Raw genomic sequence first — 23,853 nt, forward strand, 5'->3', positions numbered from 1 at the left:
GTACTGCAGTGTTATTGGAAAGGCCATGTTACCCTGTGGCGATGATCAGCTTGTTGTATTGCGGCATGATGACAAAATCCGTCGCCCACTTCGGCTTCCTGTTCACTGGCCGTTGTTGCTACGGTACGTATGAAAAATACCAACGCTCCGTAAAGCAACTTTTAAAAGTCCTAAACCACTAGTGCCAGAAATTATATGAATCTAGACTCCACATGTCCATGAAATTAATGACACATAAATGTGATATAAGCAACAGCACTCCAGAATGCTATACATGTGGTTAGCATAAGCTTACAAAGTGGAGACACGTTGAATAAATATAATGTATCATAAAATAACAGTACTCTCATAGCAGAATGTCAATAACATTCAAATTCAGTCAGTTTAGGAAATTAATTAATATAAAATTTTAATCTGAATTGACCCCCAACTCTGATTATAAAGGCACACATTTAACATAGAAGCACAGGATCCATTTAGTATGGGGGAATGGTCGGCGTTGGTCTGTGTGTGTGTGCACGTGCGCTGCGAGGTCAGGGGACATACAAACACGGTCTTGCTCTTCTTCAGCTGGAGCTCGGAGTTCCAGTAGTAGACCGCGCCGTCCTCCCGGACGGTGACGATGACGTCATCGGGGGTGGCGCGGACGGCCAGGACCGGCTCGCCGTGGCACATGGGCCGGACGCACGCCGGCAGCACCAGCGCCGCCCGTTTGTCGCGGGAAACCGCCTCCTCTTTCTCCATGTACTCCAGTTGCATGTAGGTGCAGAACTCGTCCTGCAGGGGGCGGTGCAGGCGTCACGCGTCAACCGTCTACGCGCCGCACCAGGGCTGGCGGGGGCTGATTCCATTTTATATTCAGTCAATAAACAAAATGTTCAATGAGGATTTTTTTTTTCAGTGAATTAAATGTTCACTCACTTTGGAAATTGTCTGGATTAAAAATGGAATTGGCCCCAACCCTCCTTTCATGCACATAATTGAGACGGTAATGATGCTGGCACCTTTGTTGTTAGGTCTAATTTAGTTTGGTAATTTGTCCCTGAAAAGCACCCCCTTTTTTTAAAAACAAAACACATAACTATTGTCATTAACTACAACTACTACATTACAGGCATTTAGCAGATGCTCTTATCCAGAGCGACTTAAAAATCCTATGTAAAAGTTGTGTATTTTATTTTTTGTTTTTACATTGTATCCATTTATACAGCTGGATATTTACTGAAGCAATGCAGGTTAAGTACCTTGCTCAAGGGTACAACGGCAGTTTCCTACCCAGGAATCGAACCTATGACCTTTCGGTTACAAGCCCATTTCCTTGCCCACTGTGCTACACTGCCGCCCTACTATACTATAATCAGATAATGCCATGTCCCCTAAACCAGAAAACCATATTTGGCAAAAGAAACAGATGAGAAATTAAAACATGAAATTTAAATCAAACATTGAAAAATGAATAAATAGTTCTCACCCACGCAATCTTGCCATTTCCTGAATAATCGATCTTCATGAATAACTCTTGAATTTGCTCATCATTCTGTGACATTTAGAGAACAAGGGTACATGAATCGATTGCCAGTGGAGCTGTTCGAGAAGGTCACATTTTAAAACCACAGAAAATATAACCACGTCTACAAAGTTCACTTTTCAGTGACTGAGATTGATAACGAGCCCTGAGATCACCCGACAAAAGAGCACGTCTCTTACAACACGCCGCACAAACGTCAGAGAAAAACACTGGAAAAGCAAAACTATGAACTGTTCTCTTTGTGCCAATCATAGAAATAAGGGGGCTAGACATTCCACTCAGAAGACATGTATACCCATCAATAAAAAGAAAAATCTGTCAAATCTTCTTTGTTCGCCAAGGCGTACGCTTTATGTTTTGTTTCTGTGTTAGGATGCCTTTGGGCACTCTGATATTCCTCAAAACCATTTTCTAAAAATATACAGCAGCAGCCTTCTGAAAACTGCAAGGCCTTAGACTCACACCCGAAGACTTGTGACTTACGCAGCATGCCGCATGTGCAGTTTTAGTGCAGACATTGGTTCTGGGACACTAAATTCAAATGTCCTTTAAAAATTATTTTTTAATCTACTTGAGACTAATTTTACTTCTTTCCAGCCATGCCCTATACTTACAATATCGTGTAATTGCAAGCACTTCTTGACAATCAGCCTGAAATTTCTCATGTCTAAAGCTCGTGTGCCTCCGCTCTGAGATTCCTGGAACAGAAAAACAATCAGCCAGTTGCCAAGCCTGTTAATTGGCAAAAGAGAACAGCAATTCAGACAGGGGCAGATGTTAGATGAATCCATTTAAAAAAAAATTAAAAGCATTTGTCATTTTATTGGGTAATTTCTATGCTTATGCACCATATGTGGGCCTGTATTTTCACAACACAACGGCCATTGCAAGGAAAGAAACAGGCAGGTGAAACATAACAATATAACATATCTACTCTTTCAGACACAGGACTTCACTCCTGGCACATGAGCTGGTCTGATCCATACCCTGACTTAATCACCTCAAAAGCCTGTTTGAGTCGTTCCAGGTCTTCAAGAGACACCTTCTGGTCAATCTATTGCAAAGATAAAGATGTGATTATTATCGCCCTCTGCCATTGACAACAAACCACAACACAAACCATTTTAAAATATCTACACAAACAGGTTTCAGCAAAATCGCATAAACAGAAGGAAGAGACACAACCTAAAACAGTGACAATAATTTGCAATGTTAATGGTATGTTTGCTTACTCCGGTATGAACACTTTGCAAATACAGTAATGTGTGTGGTAGCACATGTCTCTCTCATATGTATTCAAATAGTTGGACCACAACCAATCCAAAAATATCCAAGATCCAAGTTGATATTTAATGTCCGAGAATGAAAAAAGGATATAAATATGTTGATATCCCCAGTTTTTTTCCCCCATTTTCCCATGAGGGTAGACACACATTTTAAAACAGTAGAAAATACTGCAAATTGGCAGAACTCATCCAGGTCTCAACTTACCAGCCAGTTTATGAAGTCTGAGCGCTTAACAAAGGCAAAGAGTGTGGTTAAGGAGGGCAAGATGCTTTAAGAAGCACAACTGAAAAGTACAGCACATGATTCATTTAGAAGGAATTAAAAATAACAGGAGGACTCACGGACGTTTTAATGAATTATTATACAGATCCCGAGAACGGTTGGGAAGCAACAGAGAGGGTCACACACACGCACACATGCACGCATGTGCACACACACGCGCATAGGCATGCAAGCATGCACAAACATAGACACACAAACAAACATGCACATGCCCACACACACACAAGCTGTATGTGTGATCTCTTCAATTTTTACTTTGCACAATACACAAACCTTGAAAACTTCTCCACCTTGAAAATGAATGAAATCTCTTCTATTTTACATTTCTTTCCAAGCAACACGGATGTTTCGGCAGAGCAGATGGCCTCTGTCAGAGGTGCCATTAATAAGTAACATTAATAAACAGCTGTGTTCCTCTGAGAGACCGTGCCGCTGGGTCCATCACTCCTCCCAATTTAATGGCTGAAGGAAGCCGATCTGGCTGCTGCCCATAAATGCTGCATGTGGTGGTACAGGGCCACAACCATCCATGGGTCCCCCCAATCAGTAACTGCTTCCGCCACACCCCGCCATGCCCCGCCACTCCCCGCTGCCCCCCAACCCCCCCCCCCCCCCCTTTCAGGAAGAAAGAAGAAATATGACACAACAGCTTGAAAAAATTAGTATCCTTGACAAACAGGCAAGTTACATATTCAAAAGCAAAAACAACAGGTTTCACCTACAATAAACAAAGCCTATTTACAAATATAGGATATTTTGAAAGAAAGACCAAAATATCTTGCATGTTACCTTTTAAACAGCTCAACTTTATTCAGGTCTTTCTCTTTTTTTTTGTAATGACTAAAATATCCCGCCAGTATTCTCAAACATTCAATTCCTTTGAAACATCTCAACGGTGCCTGTGTGCTGGCAGGTCCAGTCCCCTAACATATTCTCAATATCCTGTCTGCAGTTAACACCCATGCAAATTTCCAAGACACAATTCCCATATCCAATTTTAAAATCACCTGTCCGTCACTAACTCCCACGCTGTTACCCTACACCCTGTATTTGAGTGAAAATCCTGGTCTTCCACTGCGCCGATGAGACCAGCGCCCCTGTTGACCTCCTGCACTCCGAACGTGTGTCTACTCGTTTGTTCCCCTCATTAATAATTCAGGCAGTAACACAATGTCACCGATGTTGCAGGCGAATCACGAAGGGGGCTTTGACGAGGCTGGCCAGGACTTTGATGTGGCGTGTCTGCTGGGTGGAAAGAGTCTATTGCACCATAATCCCATCATCAGGTCAGACCCATAAAATGGGATTTTTAATACACTGGGATCATAAGCCCCCCCAAGTACAACAGTCGCTGCATATTGCCTAGGAATCCGTAACACCTGGCAGGAAACCCCATCTGGGTAAGAAGCAGAAACTTGACATTTGGGCTGAGGACACGCAGACCTTTTCCATATGTATTAAGAGTTTTCAGAGACGACACTCTAATGCCCTCCTGAGTCTGCAGTCTAGTGAAAAAAATCATTTCGCTGAACCAAACAGGCAAGGGGCCAACATCTCACCCCCCCCCCCCACCCACCCACCCCCCGCCCAAAAGGTGAATTAATGCAAATGCACCTCGATAACTGCACAAACGAGAGCTACGCCTTATGTCTGACATTTCGTAGTGTACGTGTGTTCCTGCACGTACGCATACACGAACCGCTGCACTGTCCATAATGTTCTTCGTGTTACATTTGCAGTGGTGCAGTGCAGTGATGCAGTGGTGCAGTGCAGTGATGCAGTGGTGCAGTGCAGTGATGCAGTGGTGCAGTGCAGTGATGCAGTGGTGCAGTGGATAACACTCGCCTCACAGCGAGAAGGAACCCCGTTCAAATAGTGCCCGTAGGTATGAATGTGTGAGCGAATAGTGTATATGCCCTGTGATTGATTAGCAAACTGTCCAGGGTGTATTCCTGCCTCTAGTCCAGTGCGTGCTGGGATAGGCTCCAGGCCCCCTGCAACCCAGACCAAGAATAAGTGTGTATAGTTAACAGATGGATGGATGGATGTGCTGATACCCGCTGTTTCAACTGATGATACGGCTCGTGAAGACAACATGAACTTCCAGACACTTTGCCTGTATATTCACCAATAGCTTTTACTACTTATATCACGGGGTGGGGGAGGGATGGGGGGGGGGGGGGGTGATGTAAGATGTTATTATGCATGATTACTCCCCAGTGACACACTCAGGATGTAATCAATAAAGACGCACTTCCTTCTCTAACCCAGCCACGAAATGAAATGGGAAAAGCTACCGCAGATTCTCACTTAAAATGGATCACAGCACGAGATCCGCTCTGATGAGAAAGATAATTAATGCAAAATGTCATTAATCATTAGTATCAGAGTCATTACTCACCACAGGAAAACGTAAGATAAGAGGGTTGTCTTTCTTTCTGACAAATAATTACCAAACAACAGAAAGGCAGTGGCTATATAACTGAACGTACGTTGTAGGCATTTTCAGGAATGCGTTATCAAAGACGATCATAATGAGAGAAAGACTGACAACACAAATAGCAACAGTCGCCTTGCTAACCATTGCTCCTAAGCAACCACCACAAACAAACTGTCAGGTTTCTTTTTTTAAAGGGATCTCCAGAGAAGCAGTAGCTAGAGAGCTCCAAGCAAAGATTTACTGCATCAGATAACCAACACAAACCTTTTTCATTGCTTTGCACTACTTGCAAGTGTGATAGTTAAAACTATCTACGTCCATTGGAAACCAATGTAGCTTTTACTAAGGAGTTGGTTCTATGTGGAACACTTATATCTGATCCCTTGGTTATAACATTAATTATTTAGTCTACCAAATCTCTTCATTATAGATAAAATGTTATGTTAAGTGCACAACAGTAACAGTGCTGTGTTTTTCATTGTAAATGAATTAAAAGGAATAAGCTGCTAGTGGGTGATACCTATTAAAATTTGGATGTATTTTTAATAAGAGAAACAGGTGGAGAACTGCTGTGTTATCCAGTTGCTGTTTGTTTATATCTAGCTCCCTGGGCATTTCTGCGTTGGGGTAATTGTGGTATAAAGTGGATTCAAGACATGAAAAATCAGGGTTAACAGAATGGATTTCTGACATTAACCCTGTTATGACAGACTGACGGATCGACACATTGTTGTGTGAACTAGTAAAGCAAGTTAACTACCAGTATGCACGTAGCAGCTTAGTTCCGGTTTAGCTCCAATGCGTGGGTACAACCCGGTGTATCCTAAGTAGCCGCATTTTAATTACGCTCAAGAGCTGAAAGAAGTAATCATGTGTAGAGCCGTTGATGCTAAAGAAACCCCAAGTCGTTTGCACGCGTGCAGCGATTACTACCGTTAGTTTGCTGAGGCCGCGGGAGCGGCCGGCACTTCTCAGGGACAGATCGCTGAAGGCAGAGCCGTCTCCCGCGGCGATGGTGTGCCGCCGGTACCCCTGTCTGAGCATCTCCCGCTCCAGCCACTCGGGCCGCTCCTCGGTGTCTTCGGCATCGTCTTGGAGAAAAGCAACCCTGCCGCCAGGGGGCGCTCTCGCGGTCGGCGTCTCTGGGGTCTTCTCCCTGTTCTGCGCAGCATTGCCAGCTGATCCCGGCTGTACTAGGATGCTAAGGGACGATCAGTGAGATTAGCATGTTGCAGCTCTGTAGGTCGAAATTCAAGCTGTCTATATGATTTCTTTGAATATAATAAGATAAAGATGAAATTGGTTAATTACAATAATTGAGAATGTCAGTTCAAAGAAATACATATCCAGTATCTACTGGATTGATTCCAATTCACAGATGAACAAGATTTCTGCCCCACATGCCTTCACTATAGGGGATTTTCTTTATCACAAACGAATGACACATTCCATGTCAAATTGGCAGAGGTAAATGGCGACCATTAACCCCATATATTGTTTATATTGGTTGGAAGTGAGATAAAGACAATATCCCAACAATGCTAACAGTTTCACAGGTCCTAATACGTAAACAGAGCAGAACGAATAAAGCGTGCCCATATTCTGCTCTTAAGAAGTGGGGGGTCGCCATAGTTTTGTAATGCTGCAGTCACAAAGAATCCAGGCCTGTGACAATGACACCATTGCCATCAATGCCTTAACAATATATACCTTTGACCCAGCATGCATTTAGGCTAATTGGTTAGGTGATCTGCCGTGCTGACCTAGCATCCCAGCTTATATGTCCCATGCTCCCGGCTAATTACTATGGGAAGCCCCACTCCCCCCCCACAGCAGCCTGACTCAAACTACAGACAGGGCTCATGGGATTGCACCCCATTTCCCTTTATTCTAATATATATTCACCTCATTATTTAATATGCGGCCTCTTGACTGCCATGTATACCCGGACAGTAGACGGGAGAGGAAAGGAGGTAGCATTTTTTACATTAAAAAAAAAAACCAATATAAATAAAACAGAGAACAGGACTGTGCCTGACTGGCATGGAAGGACAGCGGAGGCTGCAGGGCTCTGACTGGCACCCCGAGGCCGGTTACAGAACGCTGGACCCATTTAAATATTGATCGCCCGAAGGACTCGGATGGCACGGAGGCACGGGTGGCTGCTTCAGAATTTTAAAACGCGGGCTTAAATTGGTTCCACCAGGCTGGCATTAAATAGCCTCCCCTGGTGAAACGTATACAGCCGCGCTTTGTTTCGTTGCCCTCTCCAGGAAGGCGCCACAGGGCACCGCCCCCACGGCCCCCCTGACAACGGTAAACAGTCCCTGGACAACCGCGATTTTTTTGTCCTGCTGAGGTGAAAGCACTGCAAAGCAAGCAACACCTCCTAAAAGAGCGACAATTAAAAACAACAACAACAAAAGAAAAACCACAACTAGTGCAACCATAGCAACCAAAGTATGACATCTGCGTGAAGTATCTCCTCGCAAAAAAATAAATAAAAATAAAACATTCAATGAGTAACTCACCCCCCGGCAACAAAACAGCCCGAATAAAAAGCCTTCTGAATGAAACAGTGATTGTTTCACAGTCAAAGGAAGCGCTGAATCAAATCAAATGTCAAAAGATAATGCCAAAATGAGCGGACACCCTTCCTCACAATTAATCTTCCCAAAACCCACAACTATTTCGGGATCCTTCATATAATGAGATGGCGACTCACGACCAGGCACCACATGAAAAGAGCAACATAAAAGACTAAAAGGAAACGTACCTGGAGGTGTTTTTCGTTTCGAGTTTGGCCCCGGCAGAGCTGGGGCGGACTTTGTTCCCCAGTGGCATTTCTGAAAGGTGTCGTACCTTCCTCTTCAGGAGCAGCTCGAATTCCGCTCCCTGTGGAACGCCACTGGCCCTCCCTGTGCCGCTGTCGCAGGCTGAATGAACGTGTTGCCAGCCTGCCTCCCCGGGCTGACCTGCCCACCTCTCACGGGCGTTCTCAGCACAAGCTGCTCGTCCAGGTCGTCCAGGTCTCGCATTACCTGCGGCTCTGACACACTACCTGGGGAGGGAAGGCTCACAGTAAAACATGCAGTGCTAAATCAACTTGTTATAGAGTGCATATGGTCCCTGTTGGACTCTTATGTACTCTATTAGAGTTGCATTAACATGGGGCATTTGACTGAGTGGAATGCGAATATGTGTTTGAACAAACTCTTTATTTCCTAGTTTTAGTATTGACTTACTATGGCAAACAACAGGGCAATTAAGAAATATAATTCTTAACCGATTAAGCAGTTTCCATAATTTTCATGGTTTATGCATGTAAGGCCAGTGCTGTGATATTCGTGATTGTAAAACATTGCACCTAAATGCAAGTGGAGTGCTGTGTTCATGCAAAGTGCCGTAAAGTGCCAAGTCACAATGAAAAGGGGCGTCATTTTTACAGGAAAATAAATGTGTGCATAGTCAAGGTGTGGGAGGCATCTAACAGCCTCATTAAGCCTTGAACCCCCCATGAAGGAAGTAAAAACAAAAGGTTAGGGGGGGGTTCTAAAATCTTTACATTAGACTAGGTCTAATAGTAAATATTAAAACGTGTTTCCCCAGCCCTGTCTGAAATAAAACTGTACCCCAATTTTGAACACCCCTATGGCGGGTCATACCATTTCTTAACCATTGAGATTGCCTGAACGTGCTTGACTCAAGTCATTGCATTAGCACATTAATTGTTAAGAGAGAGCATACCCCAGGGTTCGAATTACAGGGGAGCTGGGCAAGGATCCAGACAGTCTGTATTATTCGGCAAGAGTCCCGAGTCCTGTGTCTATACCTTTAATGTGACACCCCCCCACCCCCCCCCCCCTTCATCATCCCAACCAGTAAGTGTCCAGGAACAGCAATTGTCACAGCTGTCCCGCTTCAATCTGTGAGGCACTGCCATTAAGTCATCCGTTGTGATGATGGCAAACTGGGGTCCGATTCATTCAGACACACAGTAACTAAATGTGTCATTGTTGTGTGCGCAGTCCTGATATCCAGGCTCAGTTTGTAAGACTGAAGTCTGAAACTGGGAGAGGGCTGTTCCTCCAGCATCCTGCATTTCTGAGGTGGAAAATCCAGGGGTCAGAAAGTAAAAATTCTCCCGTGTGTTTCTTCCACCTATGAACTCAGCCAGCTGATTAGTTCTACCTCCTGGCTTAAGAATTGTGCTAATTGGCAAAACCATGTGATTGGAACAAAATACTGGGAAGGACTTTTACATTCTGAACATGGATTTTCCACCTCTGGTGTCCAGCCACTCATGGCACTGCATGAAAACCAATGACCCCGATTAGCTTTTGGTTTCAATACATTAAGGTCATCTTTTAAAAGAAAGCTTAAGAACAGGAGTAAGGAACAAAATAAGACGGAGCTGCCAACAAATCAAAGTTCATTACATGAAAAAATACACCTAAAGTGGACAATTTCTGATAACTTTTTCATATTGCAGAATTCTTTAATCACTTGGCAATAAATAATTATTACCAAAGAATGTATGACACTTAAGAAGATCTATACCTGAGGCTGTCTTCAATCCAATCCAATCAGCAGGCAATCTAATCTGATTGCTTTTGGATTCCTTCCAGTTTCATTATTCAAGCATAGTCTAGAATAAATGTGTTGACAAAATACATCAGTTTATCGGTTTCTTACAAGGCTGGTTTCTTTGTCATGTGGATTTTGTAGCCACAATCTATACATTCACTTGCACATTTTCTACTTGCGGTGCAATGTGTATGCGTGTTTCTGTGTGCACGTGTACATTGTAAAAATGAATAATCCTAAATGTAATATTTGGAAAGCTATCCGCAATCAGACATATTGCGCAAATTAAAAGTATCCTGGGCTGATGTCAGATAATCCATTAATGTAATTACATCATTCAGATTATGTAAACCGTCACTGCGCTTGGCAGCGTTTCCTGTGCAAGATGGCTGCCGGTCTTGCCACACTGCCAGCTGCTGCAGGGGATGGCCTTGTGCTCGCTCCGTGTTCGAACTTGAAGCCATTACACTGGAGGCGTGCCGGGGATTTTCTCGTGTAATTAAGCCGGCCTACTTGCGTGTGCGGCGAGTGCTCCACGTTCTCGTGATGCGAGAGCGTCAGGCTCGCCCTCAGGAGGAGCGTGACCTTGGCTCCAGTGTGGCTGCTACAGAGATGAGGGAAAACTGGCATTGGTATATGACAGCAGTACTTGGGGGTTCATTACCATTATTATTACCAGTGGAGTCACATTGGAAGTGCATTTTGAATATTCCCCAACAAGGGCACGTATTTCCATAACATGTTTAATTAATACACTTTGTAACACACCATTTGCAGTACATTGAGATAGATTCTCGGCTTGTTGATTATTTTCAGTTTTTGTCACAGTTTAAAACAGTTATTTGTATTTACACCTTGTTTTTTTTATTTTTTAGAATCAGACTTACAAACACTTTTTTGTCTCCACTTTACAACTTAAATGACATTTGGGAATTCATGGAAGGAGTGTACCTGTTTTCTATTTCTTCTTCCAAGTCATTGTGTTAAAAATTTTGTAAAAATATTCCGAATAAAGAAGGCCTTCCACGCATGCCTGTTGTTAATTTGATGCCTGTTCCACTGGTGTAGGAAACCTGAACTTATATGGTTTCCTGTTCCATTATTGCAGATCTCTTACTACAGAAAGGACTTGGGCAGCATACCACTGAAAATCTCATCTCCTGCCTGTTCTAGTTTGGTGAAAACAGTAACTTCAGAGCACTCCTGTGTCTGATAACTTTCCATTGGCTGGTGGCTTTTGCCAGGGGATCTGAGGGCTTGTCACAGGGGCCAGACTGAGCTGCGGCCTTGACTGTCTCTGACAGCGACTGTCCACAAGATGGCAGTACATGGTCAAAAAAGACACTGGACAAATGGTGTTTTCAAGTTTTTTTTTTTTTTTTTTTTTTTAAAAGATGGATGGGTTTTTTTGTATTTATAAAATCAAAGTACAGTAATTTTCATTGAATAGATTTTTCTGGAATGCACATTGGTTTTAATTATATGATGTCCTTTATCACACATCAGCCCACATTTTCCTGTACTGGCACTTGAGTGATATTATGAATGTCATCTCATCCTCATCAGACCGTGACTTCCTCAGAAACTAGGACACTAATGCAATAAGCTTCACACATTGATTGCCTATTTACCAGTTGCCTGTTTTTCCCCACTCTCCTTATTTTGGGAAATTATCCTGAACTGCCATCACAGGCCAGTGTAGACTTACTGACTTTTCTTTGCCAGTGAAGGATCACCATTGTTCTATGTATTTTGTGCCCATTATTTGATCTTATACTTACACTGTACATTTGTTGGATAGGCTTGTACATATGTCAGCATGTACTTAATCTAAATTGGTTCAGTAAATATCTAGCTGAAAAAATAGTTGCAAGAGATGTTTTTTCTCGGCAAGTCATTCCGGAAAAGAGGATCTGCTAAGTGCCTAGAATTCTACTGCAAATGTGCACGATTGCATTTCTCATCTTTGTGCTTCACGAGAATGGAAAGATGACTTATGTTTCATGAATTAATTTCATTAACGTTGTTTTCATGTTTAATTGGCATACTCCAGGCTGCAAAATGGGAACCCTTCCAGCTACGCTGTGCAGTTATCAGATTTGGCTGCTGCCGGGCTGTACAGCACATTAAATAAACCTTTTTTCTGCATTTCCCCTCCAAGTCTCTACTTACGATTCCATTCAGGCTGATTACACTGCATTACCACATAATTCATGCACAGCAAAAACAAACAAAAATAAATAAATAAATAAATAAAAACATCTGACTTAAGTGTTTTCATCTTAATAATCTTATTTTTACGGTCAAATATTGGCTTGTTTTTTTAGGTTTAGGTTTCACTACACCTAAAATTGTCTTACTCATTACGAAATGAGTCAAAGTGCCTCTCCTTATTGTTTTTTTTCTAAATTCAACAAAAAAGATTACCTAAAGTGATAGAAACAAGCTTTTGAGTGTAACTATAAGATTGAATAGACGTTTTTGTTTTTGCTGTATGTATGGAGCTGTGACCTGTGCTTTTTTTGTCTGGGGAATCTAAACTATGTTTAGAAATTCAAAAGCTGCAGGGAGCTGACACTTTTGTTTCAGTTTCGTACTTGTACACAGAAGTACATAGAACTACTTCACATGAGACAGAATGGGAGGAAGTGCTACCACTCTTTTAATACAATGAGCAAAGCTAATTTAGCTTTGTTCTTTTTTACCTGTAAATTTGCCTAGGCATATCTATGATGCACTGGCAATCTCAGTGTTTATAGACTTTGGCAGGATGTGGGCACCTTTTGGGCATGCGTTTGTTCTAAAACGTGTTCGGGATGTTTCTGGGCACGGCGCTCTTTTCTGTGGGGGGAGGGGTGGGCGTGGCTACAGGGCCTGTGGTTTGGGATCAGATTCCAGCAAAGTGTTTGCTTCCGTGATGGCAGATACCAAGAAGCCTGGGTACAGCAAAGAAAAAACACAAGCCGACAGAAACTCGTTCAAAAACTAGAGTCAGCCACGGAATTGATTTGCCTCGGTGTCATCAGTTGAAGTTCGCCAAGGTGACAAAAAGCGACATGGAGTTGGCCAGTTTTCTTGTTGGAAACCTTGATTCCAGCACATTCCAGTATCTGTAGGCTACGCAGATTGTTGTAGATTACACATTGTTTCTCCCAGCATTTGGCAATATTGTATAAAAAGCGTATTCCTATACAAATAACACTGCATGCTACGTTAAGGTTGTCAGTTATCATCCAAAACTGCAGAAAAATCACGGAAAACAATTAAAACTGAGGAAATAGTGGAAAAGCAAAAACATTTTTGGACAACATATTTGGGGGGGGGGGGGGGGGGGACTCTATAAAGCCAGCCAATCATAATTACTAACCTGCTTTATATGGGAAACCATTGGATTGGCTTCTGATTGAAAACAGAAGAGTAGAATAGAATTATAATTGAATACAATAGAACAACTTAGAAAAGTCTTGTCTGCTTAATATTAAATATACTGCATACATTAATGCTCTTGAACTTCCAAATATGAGCATGACACAATGGCCTACAAACTTAAATAATGTGGAAAAACAAACCAACTCCACCTGATCATCTCATGTGCACTGGGACAGCCAGTAAATAAAACTGTTGTTTTGCTGCTGTCAGCTGTCTGCTGCTAAAAGATTGGTCTGAAAACATCCCAAATTAAATACGATTACAGTCCTTCTTCGGGTTCTTGTTTGAATTTAGTTTTGCGTTTGTTTGACATATTCTTTGATGGTAATTATTTATTTCTGAACTGTAACTCTTCATTTATGAAACTTTCCCAAATGTTCACATGCAAAATTGCCTCTTCAGTTTACATCCACATATTTACACACTCAAAGCTGTCTGCGATCAGCATTCCTAGTTTTTGCAACCAGCATTCCTAGCGAGACAGTACATTCTGAACCACGTATTAGCATTGCATTAAATTGCATAACAGCATTGCCTGCAAATCTGGTTTTCCAAAAACTCTAATGTCACCCTGTTGAGCTGTCGCAAGAAATCAACTAGTTGGCCAACCTTGTTCATCTCATGCAATCAAAACTGCCACTTCAAGGAAAGAAGAAAACATTTTGCAGTGGAAAACATTATTCAAATAAAACAATGTAATTTCACATATTTCAAAATGATTTTCACTGTATGAATACAATGAATACATCTGTTCTGACTGCATGGTGTTGTGTCGCTGTAGTGTCTGTCACAGTAGAGCTTGTCTATATTGTTCTGGTAATACAAAGCTCAGTCGACAAAAAAGTGACTGTACACTCTTGGGGGGGGGGGGGGGGGAGTAGTAAAAAGTGTCATTCTTAACACTGGTGTTGTACCGTCCCTATAGGTACATACCACCATATCCCCAGCAATACATAATTAATTTGTACCTTTTTTGTTCATGAAAGGTACTTGTTACTACCCAGACAAAACATCATTGTACCTTCAGGGTACATCTGGGAAATATTTCCCATAAAGAACAAAAATGTACCTTTATAGAGTGCATCTCCCACCAGGCTATTTTAAAGAGAGCTGGCAGGGACAATTTGGTCAATATGCTACCTATGGACAAATTAGAATTTTAAAATTAGGGCCCAGTAATGATCGTGGACTTATAGATAATAATGTATTATGTTATATTTATGCCAAATGGGAAAGGGAGCAGCTAAATTTTCCCAAGTTGTTACTTGCGACCTGGAGACTCACTGAAAAACAAATTGTATGGATTTCAATATCAGTATTTTTTGAATAATTGATTAAAATAATTGAAAATATTTTAGTCACGTCTCAGTGACCTTGGTACTTCACCTTTTAATTTCAGGATCAGAAGTGTTCTAGAAAGCTAACAGTGAGTAACATGTAAATTTTTGCAGTAGAATATACTTGCCAAAGGCTGAAAATCTACTGAGTAAGGCTAACAAAAAACACATTAACTGTTATTAATTGAATGCTGAAAATCTGCGGTATAATTATTTATGCATCCCCCGTTCACCACATTATAGACCGTCATACAAGTAAATGTAAAACATTTGAAAATTCATCATTACATAACAGAGCACTGTAGTCTGAATTAGATGGAAAAAGACTAAAATTCTTGACCCTCTATCAGAATAATAGGTCGCTAAAGTCTTGCACAGCTGGGTCTATGCAAATCTTGATGTCACATTAAGCATATGAATGTAGAAAAAAGTGTGGGCTTTTCTGGGTCGAAATGAATTAATTCATAAATCCAGCTGTCGATCACCTGTTACTTCCATTTTATTTTCACCACCTAAATGGCTATTGCAATATTGCTTAAATTGTTTAACTTGAAATGCGTTTACTCGCTTAATTAATATTTTACTTGCTGTTTACACCAATATATTTTTTACATACTGAATATATTATTTTGCTTCTTGAAGAAGCAGTAGACCGAGTATATTACCCAGAAAATCTTTCTTTTTGTGCGGATATAGTGGATTGTCAAGTTCAATTAATAGCCTACGCTGAACGCAAAGTACAGTGGGTTGCATTGCATTAACAAGACAGAAACACTTGCAGCAGCTGGCTGAGAGCGTTCAGATATTTTTCGTATATACGCGCCATGCATAACTCTGATGACGTTCCTCGCAAAACAGCCTATCATGTCGTACCTGTTATTCGGACAATAGAAATACATAGACGAATCAAATGGGCCAAAGATTTGGCGTTAGCCAATAGGAAACGATTCTCACTAGACGAATGGCACAGAGCTGAGCACCAAGAGTCTACGAATCGCCGTTGCTCCTACAGCCATTGCAGTGCCAGCGATATAGACTATTGAGATAAGCCGAGGCTTTGGTAAGTATAATAGCTATATAACGTTGTAAATAAATTCACTTTAAAGAAAACAAAACGACAGATTTTAATGTGGATATTTTTCAGTTTGAAATGTATTTGGGGCAAATCGTTGGGGACGCGGATGTTTTATCTTGTTAGCTACCTAGCTTGCGAACGTTAGCAAGCAAGAGAGCGGGCTTGGACGCTAAGGTTGCAGTCAAAATAAGACACCGTAATAGCTAGCTTGGAAGCTCACTCCAGAATTCAGACGCTCATTAACATGTTTCCGCTGTATTGATACATTTATCAATATAAAAAGAGTAATCGCCTTGAAACAGTCTATTTTGGTCGTAACTGAACAAAGTAGCATATGATGACTGTTAGCTAGGACTCAAATACGAAAATGTCTAGCCAGCCACAACAAACATTGCTAGTTTGCAAGTTAGTAAACGAGTTGCAAGTTATCTTAAATCTTAGATAAAATTTTCGTAAAATAGCTAACTAGCATTTTATGTGGTCTTATACCGTAAAACGCCAATCCAGCTGGCTAATTAACGTTAAATCAACACCAGAAAGGACCCTGTCAAGTGATGGCATCGATAAGGCAAATAACAAATAACGTACCGTATACATTAATGATTATCTAGGTGAAAGTGCACTTTTCACATTTTTGTACAGTGTAAATATTTTGTTTCGCACTAACTGGAGACGGCAATTTAGTAATGCTAACGCACCCAGGCTTGGCTGTGGATTAGTACTGTACGGGTAATATGGCTGACTGTACTCCCATAGGAAACAACACAGCCTTGTACTTAGGGATCCTGCGTTAAGAACGCACTTCGGTCGAACTTTTTTAAACCATGTTTTCAATAAAAATGTTGCCTGAGATTGAGATTTTACCGCAATATAATTAAATTTTCACCTTTATTTTTTGACGTGGCACAGTTTTGGAATTTGTCTGCAAATGTTAAGGGTTTAAAATCTTTAAAGAAAAAGAGGTGGGTATCTCTCGGGCGGTCTGCTCTTGCTGCGTGCACTGACAAAGAAGTGGCCATATTCTCAGCGTTAGCGCTAGCTGCGCTAGCTAACGTTAGCCCTGTAGAGGAAGACAAGCGGCCATTCCGAGCTCAGTAGGAAACCAGCAAGCTAGCGAACTCAACACAACGAGCACCCAGTAGAGACCCAGTGTAATGTACCAGGAGTAGCGCGCAGATGTAGTCCGAAAACAAATTGCCAAGAGCACGGTCTTTTGCAACATATCTGCCTGAACAAAAACTAACAGGAAGGCTGTTAGATGCATTTAAAGGGGACTTTCTTTCATGAAGAAGGCTTTCTCACAAAATGGAAGAAGAAATATTGCTGTCGTTGTTGACTTCTTTCCTCTGAGAGGAAAACGGATTCGCCATTACTAGCTGTAGTATATAAACATGGATATAACGTTACAATAAAACTTCGGAACTTAAAAAATTATTAATAAATATATATAGAAAGTATTATGTTTATATTAATATATGTTTATATAAATATTATGTATGTTTATATAAATATATATACGCACTTATATATACACATATATATTTTTTCCAGTATTGAATTAGTATAGCTGTGCATTTGACACTTACATTGTTTTTAAATTTATTATGTCAGCACTCAGCCCTTCATATCTAAACTTTAACCCAAATTAAGTTTAGCAAATGCATGTTATTCAATGCATGTGGCACATGGATTTCTCAACATTGTTTCTGGTTAATGAGACTGGAGTTATCTAATTCGCTAGTTAGCTACTTTGGTATTGGCTAAAAATGAACATATTTTTCGTATCTAACCAATGGCTTCGGGTTTATTTTAACAACAGTAGGGACACATTTGACTACTGCCCCCCCCCCCCCCCCCCCATGAAAACACACACTAATGTACATGCAGAGTTCCATCAACGCTGGTGTGTGCCTGACCTGCCTAATATGACCATCGCCGTAAAATCGACTAAATGACTGAAACTGAAGGTTTGGATTTTAGGAAATTATTGACAGGGACCCTTTTAATTATCCCTACACGTTTTGTGACAAAATAAATACCCCTCAACCAAGGCTGTGTATAAATATCAAACGTCATTCTGGAAATTACCCAGTGTTGGTAGCTAGGACATGTGCTTAAATTAGTGCCAGTCCGCATAGATAAGAGTGGAGTGAATTCTAGAACGTAGGGAGTCAATTGTAAATATTCCATCTTCAAGTCATGTGACGTGACCTTGATTTCACTAGTCGTGCTTATTTTTATTTTTTTTTTTGCTGCCCCTTTTTTTCCCCACAGACACATTCAAGATGCCTAAAGACCCGAGGAAACCAAAAGGCAAAATGTCTTCATACGCCTACTTTGTTCAGACATGTCGGGAAGAGCACAAGAAGAAGTACCCGGGCACCGGCGTCAACTTCGCAGAGTTCTCCAGGAAGTGCTCAGAGAGATGGAAGGTACCTCACACAGGCAGTATTGCGTGATGATTTATTCCCTAAGGGTGCACATCACACATTGCAGATGAACTATTCCAGGGTACCATTCTACTCAGGAAACTACTCAGGAAACAATGTGCATTCAAACATCGTGCAGTAAAGACACATTTGAGCAAAACAGACTAATTTGAGAAATGAGAAATGCAAAGTTGACATTAATGAAATATAATGGTTCCGAATTAAAACGTGCTGATTGATTATTGATAGGTTTTGGTGTGTGTGTGGGGGGGGGTGCATTAAAGTGAATGGATTGTTGTAAAAACAATGTGAATCTTTTGAGTATACATATTTGCTTGAATAATTTTATTTGCCAGTGTTTGTTACCAAACTTTGTGCTTTGCCGTTTTTAAGACCATGTCTGCCAAGGAAAAGGGCAAGTTTGAGGATTTGGCGAAGCAGGACAAGGTCCGTTACGACCGGGAGATGAAGACTTACACCCCACCGAAAGGAGAGAAGAAGAAGAGAATAAAGGATCCCAATGCTCCTAAGAGACCCCCGTACGTGGTTCTTCATTGGTTACTATTCAGGAACAGAGCTCCAGATCCATAGGTTTACAGCTGGTTACTGCCAACAAAAGGGCTTCAGCTAGGAGCGCACACTTTGAGTCTTTGAACAACAAAAACATATTAATTTTTTTTTCCTGTTTGTGGTAGCACCAGATTTAAAAAAATCATCCGTTTCCCTTTCAGGTCTGCATTCTTTGTTTTTTGTGGCGAGCACCGCCCCAAAGTGAAAGGGGAGAATCCCTCCCTGACCATCGGAGAGATCGCCAAGAAGCTGGGCGAGAAGTGGAACGGCACGTCTCCGGAGGACAAGGTGCCGTTCGAGAAGAAAGCTGCCAAGCTGAAGGAGAAATATGACAAGGTAAGTTTAGCAGGGAGGCTGGAGAAGGGGGGGGGGGGGGGGGGGGGGTCGTTGAGATTTGCGGTTTCACAGAAGCAGACGATTGGGGGTGACGAAGCTCAGGAGGTAAGAGCGTTTGTCTGGCAGTCGGTGGGTTGCCGGTCCCCGCCCTGGGAGTGTCGAAGTGTCCCTGAGCAAGACACCTAACCCCTAATTGTTCCCAACGAGCTGATTGGTACCTTGCATGGCAGCCTTTCACCGTTGGTGTGCGAGTGTGTGTGTGTGAATGGGTGAATGAGAGGCATCAATTGTAAAGCGCTTTGGATAAAAGTAGATGCAGTCCATTTACGATTGATTTGAGCTTGCAGTGGAGGTGGGGGGGTTTGGGTGTTAAGTTGTGACCCGTTAGTGCTGCACTGTGTCCTGGTGGATGTGGATAGATGTGGCCCTGTTGGATGGTTGCCTCTCTCGCCGTATTCAGTGTGATAGTCGTGATGTTTGCTGGGCTCCCCGGTGTAGACAGGTGGCCTGCCGTCAGCCTGACCCCCTCTTGCTGCGTTTTGTGCAGGATTTGGCAGCGTACCGTTCCGGCGGCAGGGCCAGACCCGCTGGAGGCAAACCCAGCTTCGCCGCTGCTGCCAAGGCCAAGAACATGGACGACGACGACGACGATGATGACGACGACGACGACGAGGAGGACGATGATGACGACGACGATGATGATGAATAGGTCATAGAGCCTAGATTGTGTAAAGCGCAAAAAAAAAAAAAAGTTAACCCCCATGTACACATTTCATGTCTCCAAACAGAAGCTAGGTTGCGTACAAAATGTTTTGAAGCTGTACAGATTTTAGCCCCAAGCCCCCATTTCTCCAACTTTTAAGCTGTGTCCAGTCCTGTTAACTATATTATTATCAGTGGTAGTTCCTTAGCCCGCCACCACCTTTGCCTGGTAGAATTTAGGGGGTTTATTAAATGACTTTGGGCTAACGGGTTCCCTGTTGGTGTAGGGTAGGGTTTCCCAACCCTGTTCCTGGAGATCTACCATCATGTTTTTACTCAAACCCTAACTTGTCACACCTGATGCTACTAATTAGCAGCTCAGCAAGCTCCAGCTGTTGAATGAGATGTGCTTTGTTAGGGTCGAAAACCTAAAGGACAGTAGATCTCCTGGAGCAAGGTTGGACAGCCGTGGTGTAGGGTAACCATGATGCAGTATTTAAATTTATGTGGAGTTGTAGTTTCCATATGTATTTGTGTTTTTAAAAAAAATATTTTTTCAATTTTGCCATGTCCTAGTCCTTTTACTATACTATGAATACCACTGAAATTGCAATGATATAAATGCAATTGTTTTTGTTGTCATTCTGATTCTGAAATTAATCATTTTTAAAAAATAAAACTCATTTTTGTTTCACCAAAAATATGTAGTGATAAAAGAATTTATTTAAATATTGGTTTTCTATCAGGATAAAGCATTTACTACACTAAGAAGAGAAAAGAAACTAGAATCATATCAAAAGTTTTTTTAATAAAGCCTTTATTTTGCTTTTAACATGGTATAAAATCTTGATAGAAAGACCAAGGATATTTTATTTTTGAATGAGTACAAATCTAATCACATGGTAAGCTTTCCTGTGCAGTTGGCACTTATTTGAACAGTAGAAGTGAAACACAGCTCGTCATAACAGTCAGTTTACTAACAGAAAGCTGGCTTTATGTAGCGGGTGTTTTTTTTAAACTGAGGCCTATTTTCGTATTACCTATGAAGTCTTTGTGTCTGCGAATCTAAATGCATAGGGGTGACATAGCTCAGGAGGTAAGACCGATTGTCTGGCAGTCGGAGGGTTGCCGGTTCAAACCCTGCCCTGGGCATGTCGAAGTGTCCTTGAGCAAGACCCCTAACCCCTAACCCCTAACTGCTCTGGTGAATGAGAGGCATCAATTGTAAAGCGCTTTGGATAAAAGCGCTGTATAAATGTAGTCCATTTACCATTTAAATGCAGGAAGTAGTTTCATATGCACATTTGACCAAGTCATTGACATGAAGATACCGTAGGTATTTTATTTGAAGGTCATGGTCCCTGCTTCCATGATAAAATGACAAATCAATGGGATTTTTCCTCAACCTGAAAGGATTAGTGGGATAAATATTGAGCTTTTCCAAAGCAAGCTGTCATTCAAAATGTATTCTAGGTGTGTTGTAAAGTGCTTGAGAAAAGCTTATTTATATTACCAGTAGTTTAGATAGTCAAAATAATAGGGAAAATTGGAATTGAACATAAAACGCAGAACTGCAGTGGTATGTCACTTTTTAAAAAAATGTACGCATACCAGACGTATGAAAACTGACGTCTGTATGCACATTGACCTGTATTCGGATTTGTAATCCCCCTTTGGCCTACTGTGAGTTGAAGAGGCCTGCGCAACGATTCCATCGCCTAATCTTGGCCACCTGCTGTTCATTTCAGAGAACTGCGTAAAGGAGCAGGTGTCGCGCACCACCCAGTGGTGAATCTATGCATGATACTGAAACGAAGAAAAAATCCAGTTAGAATTTTTTCCGCGTTCATCATGTTTGGTTTTTGTCTCAGTAAAACAACGGGGCGGTCATTGTTAGCAAACAAAATAATACATTGTAACGAATTCATCTGATTATTTCTTTTGCTTTTTCCTTTAATAAACAAAAAATAAACAATTTGGATATTTACAAATGAAAACAGGTAATCCAGCTTTACACATGTGCGTCGTCAGTTCGTATTAAAAGTCAGTTAAATTAGTTCTGACAACGAAATACTTAATCGGCTTTATGGTTCGTCGTACGCCTTTATTTTCTCATTCTCGTCAACAAATGCATTCAATATATTTAGTGAAATTTCAGTCGAACTTGATATTGCACGGGTTTCAACCGACTTCGATTCAAGTTTAATTCTGGATTATTACTTCCCAACCTGGAACCAGTAGGCTATATGCCTTGAAAATGTAGTCCAAGTAAGTCGCGAAATGCCAAACGGTAAAACGGACCATGATTTCCCTCAAACGCCATGAACAATTTGTTTCCTGTGCAGCCTTCTTCCCTTTCCATAACATGTACAGACTCCAACCCTCGCTTTTCCGCTCCAGCACTGAAATCCTTTCCACCACCCTCCTCACCTGCAGTCCGGAAGGCTGCAGCACTGTCCCGTCGGACTGCTCCACTCGGCTGCACGCGGTTCTCACATTCACCGGATCCTGTCACATCCTGCCTGGTCATCCTTCAAGCTCAGCTGGGTCCCCAGTAAATTTCAAATTGATTTGTAAATCCTCCTCACATACCTGACCCTCCACCTCCAAGCACCGACTACTGGCACTATCTTTTCCAGGAATACACGCCATTCTGTTGCCCCTCCTCCTCATTAGCCTCCGCCCCTCCTCCTCGTTAGCCGGCCCCCTCACCGCAGCCCCTCCTCCAGCCTTCCCACCAGCGAGCTCTGGAGCGTTCAGCTGCTTAGTACCCTGACTGTGGAACTCGTCCTCCCGCTCCCCATATCAGCAATCGGCAAAACCTGGAGAATTACCTTCCGTGAAGCGAGTAAATACAAGAGCTTCCTCTCATTGACACGCAGTAGTTCTTTACAAGTAATGCACTGGCTTTTTTTGTTTTATCCCTCATTGATGGTAGTTATGACTTTAATGGTCAGTTAACTGTTCCCGCTGTATGCTGTGGAGTTTTGGGTGCTAATCGGGCACCAGCAAGTTGTTTACTGACTTTGGTTTTCTGGCCTTTAGCGGACACAGTTCTCCAGAGCACGAAGATCAGGGGTCAAAGTGCAGTAATTCCCTAGAGGTGGAGGGTACAGTCCCAGGAGAGACAGCTGGTGCGTGTGCAGACTCCACTGACAACTACCCTATTGAACATTCAACTAAGTGATACAAACAAAAGCAAGATGCTGTCGGAAGAGGTGGATCATGCTCATGTCTTTCAAAGAGGGTCTTGAGGAAAAAAAGCAAGATGCTGTCGGAAGAGGTGGATCATGCTCATGTCTTTCAAAGAGGGTCTTGAGGAAAAAAAACGAAAAACTTTTCAGTCTTTGCAGGTTACCTACAGGAATCACAGCAAACATTTTGGATGTACTGTTCTCTGAACAATTCAGAAAAAGGGTGATTTGAGATGCAATGCAGTGCGACTGACTTGTTTGTCAGTTACAAATAAATAGGTATTTGTAACTTTGATAGGAAGCTCCAATTTCTGCACCAGCAAAAAATGTATCTCCAATAGACTGAATGTCATTCAATTCATGGTGCATACAGCACGTTGTGATTTACCTGATTGACACAACTGCAGTTTCATTATATTTATTTACAATATTTATTTTACATATAAACAACCACCATTTATATTTAATTCATAATTTCAGGGGGGGCATTTTCCTTTCACTCTATCTTTGCTTTTATGTGGCATTTTAAACGGCTGTTTCATAATTAGCCAATTCTGTTTTGATTCCAGCACAAGCAAAATGAGTGCTGTGAAGCTGCCATACCTTAGTGATTATTGTACTACCAAAATCAACCACAGGAGGTCAGTAGATAACGAT

The 23,853-nt window shown here is 41.8% G+C and overlaps 2 protein-coding genes across 3 annotated transcripts in view; one reads left to right on the forward strand and one right to left on the reverse strand.

Moving 5' to 3' along the window:
• Positions 1–22,669, reverse strand: part of wdr95 (WD40 repeat domain 95) — a 36,400-nt gene extending 13,731 nt beyond the window's left edge. The window contains exons 1-9 of one of the 2 annotated variants that reach the window (XM_035383730.1): positions 22,433–22,669; positions 8,314–8,598; positions 6,471–6,738; positions 3,020–3,043; positions 2,529–2,582; positions 2,143–2,226; positions 1,472–1,537; positions 547–777; positions 33–118 (exon numbers count right to left, since the gene is read on the reverse strand). In XM_035383730.1, the coding sequence (XP_035239621.1) occupies positions 33–118; positions 547–777; positions 1,472–1,537; positions 2,143–2,226; positions 2,529–2,582; positions 3,020–3,043; positions 6,471–6,738; positions 8,314–8,381 (881 nt within the window). In that variant the 5' untranslated portion in view covers positions 8,382–8,598; positions 22,433–22,669. The remainder of the gene's footprint in view (positions 1–32; positions 119–546; positions 778–1,471; positions 1,538–2,142; positions 2,227–2,528; positions 2,583–3,019; positions 3,044–6,470; positions 6,739–8,313; positions 8,599–22,432) is intronic. The other variant, XM_035383732.1, reaches the window with a different exon arrangement.
• Positions 15,821–20,123, forward strand: LOC118208825 (high mobility group-T protein-like). The gene is made up of 5 exons (XM_035383735.1): positions 15,821–15,950; positions 18,240–18,397; positions 18,788–18,933; positions 19,126–19,300; positions 19,848–20,123. Exons 2-5 carry the CDS (start codon positions 18,251–18,253, stop codon positions 20,007–20,009), a joined length of 630 nt encoding a protein of 209 aa, XP_035239626.1. The 5' UTR covers positions 15,821–15,950; positions 18,240–18,250; the 3' UTR covers positions 20,010–20,123.
• Positions 22,670–23,853: the final 1,184 nt, after the last annotated feature.

The sequence above is a fragment of the Anguilla anguilla genome, chromosome 12 (assembly GCF_013347855.1).
Source record: "Anguilla anguilla isolate fAngAng1 chromosome 12, fAngAng1.pri, whole genome shotgun sequence".
Lineage (NCBI taxonomy): Eukaryota > Metazoa > Chordata > Actinopteri > Anguilliformes > Anguillidae > Anguilla > Anguilla anguilla.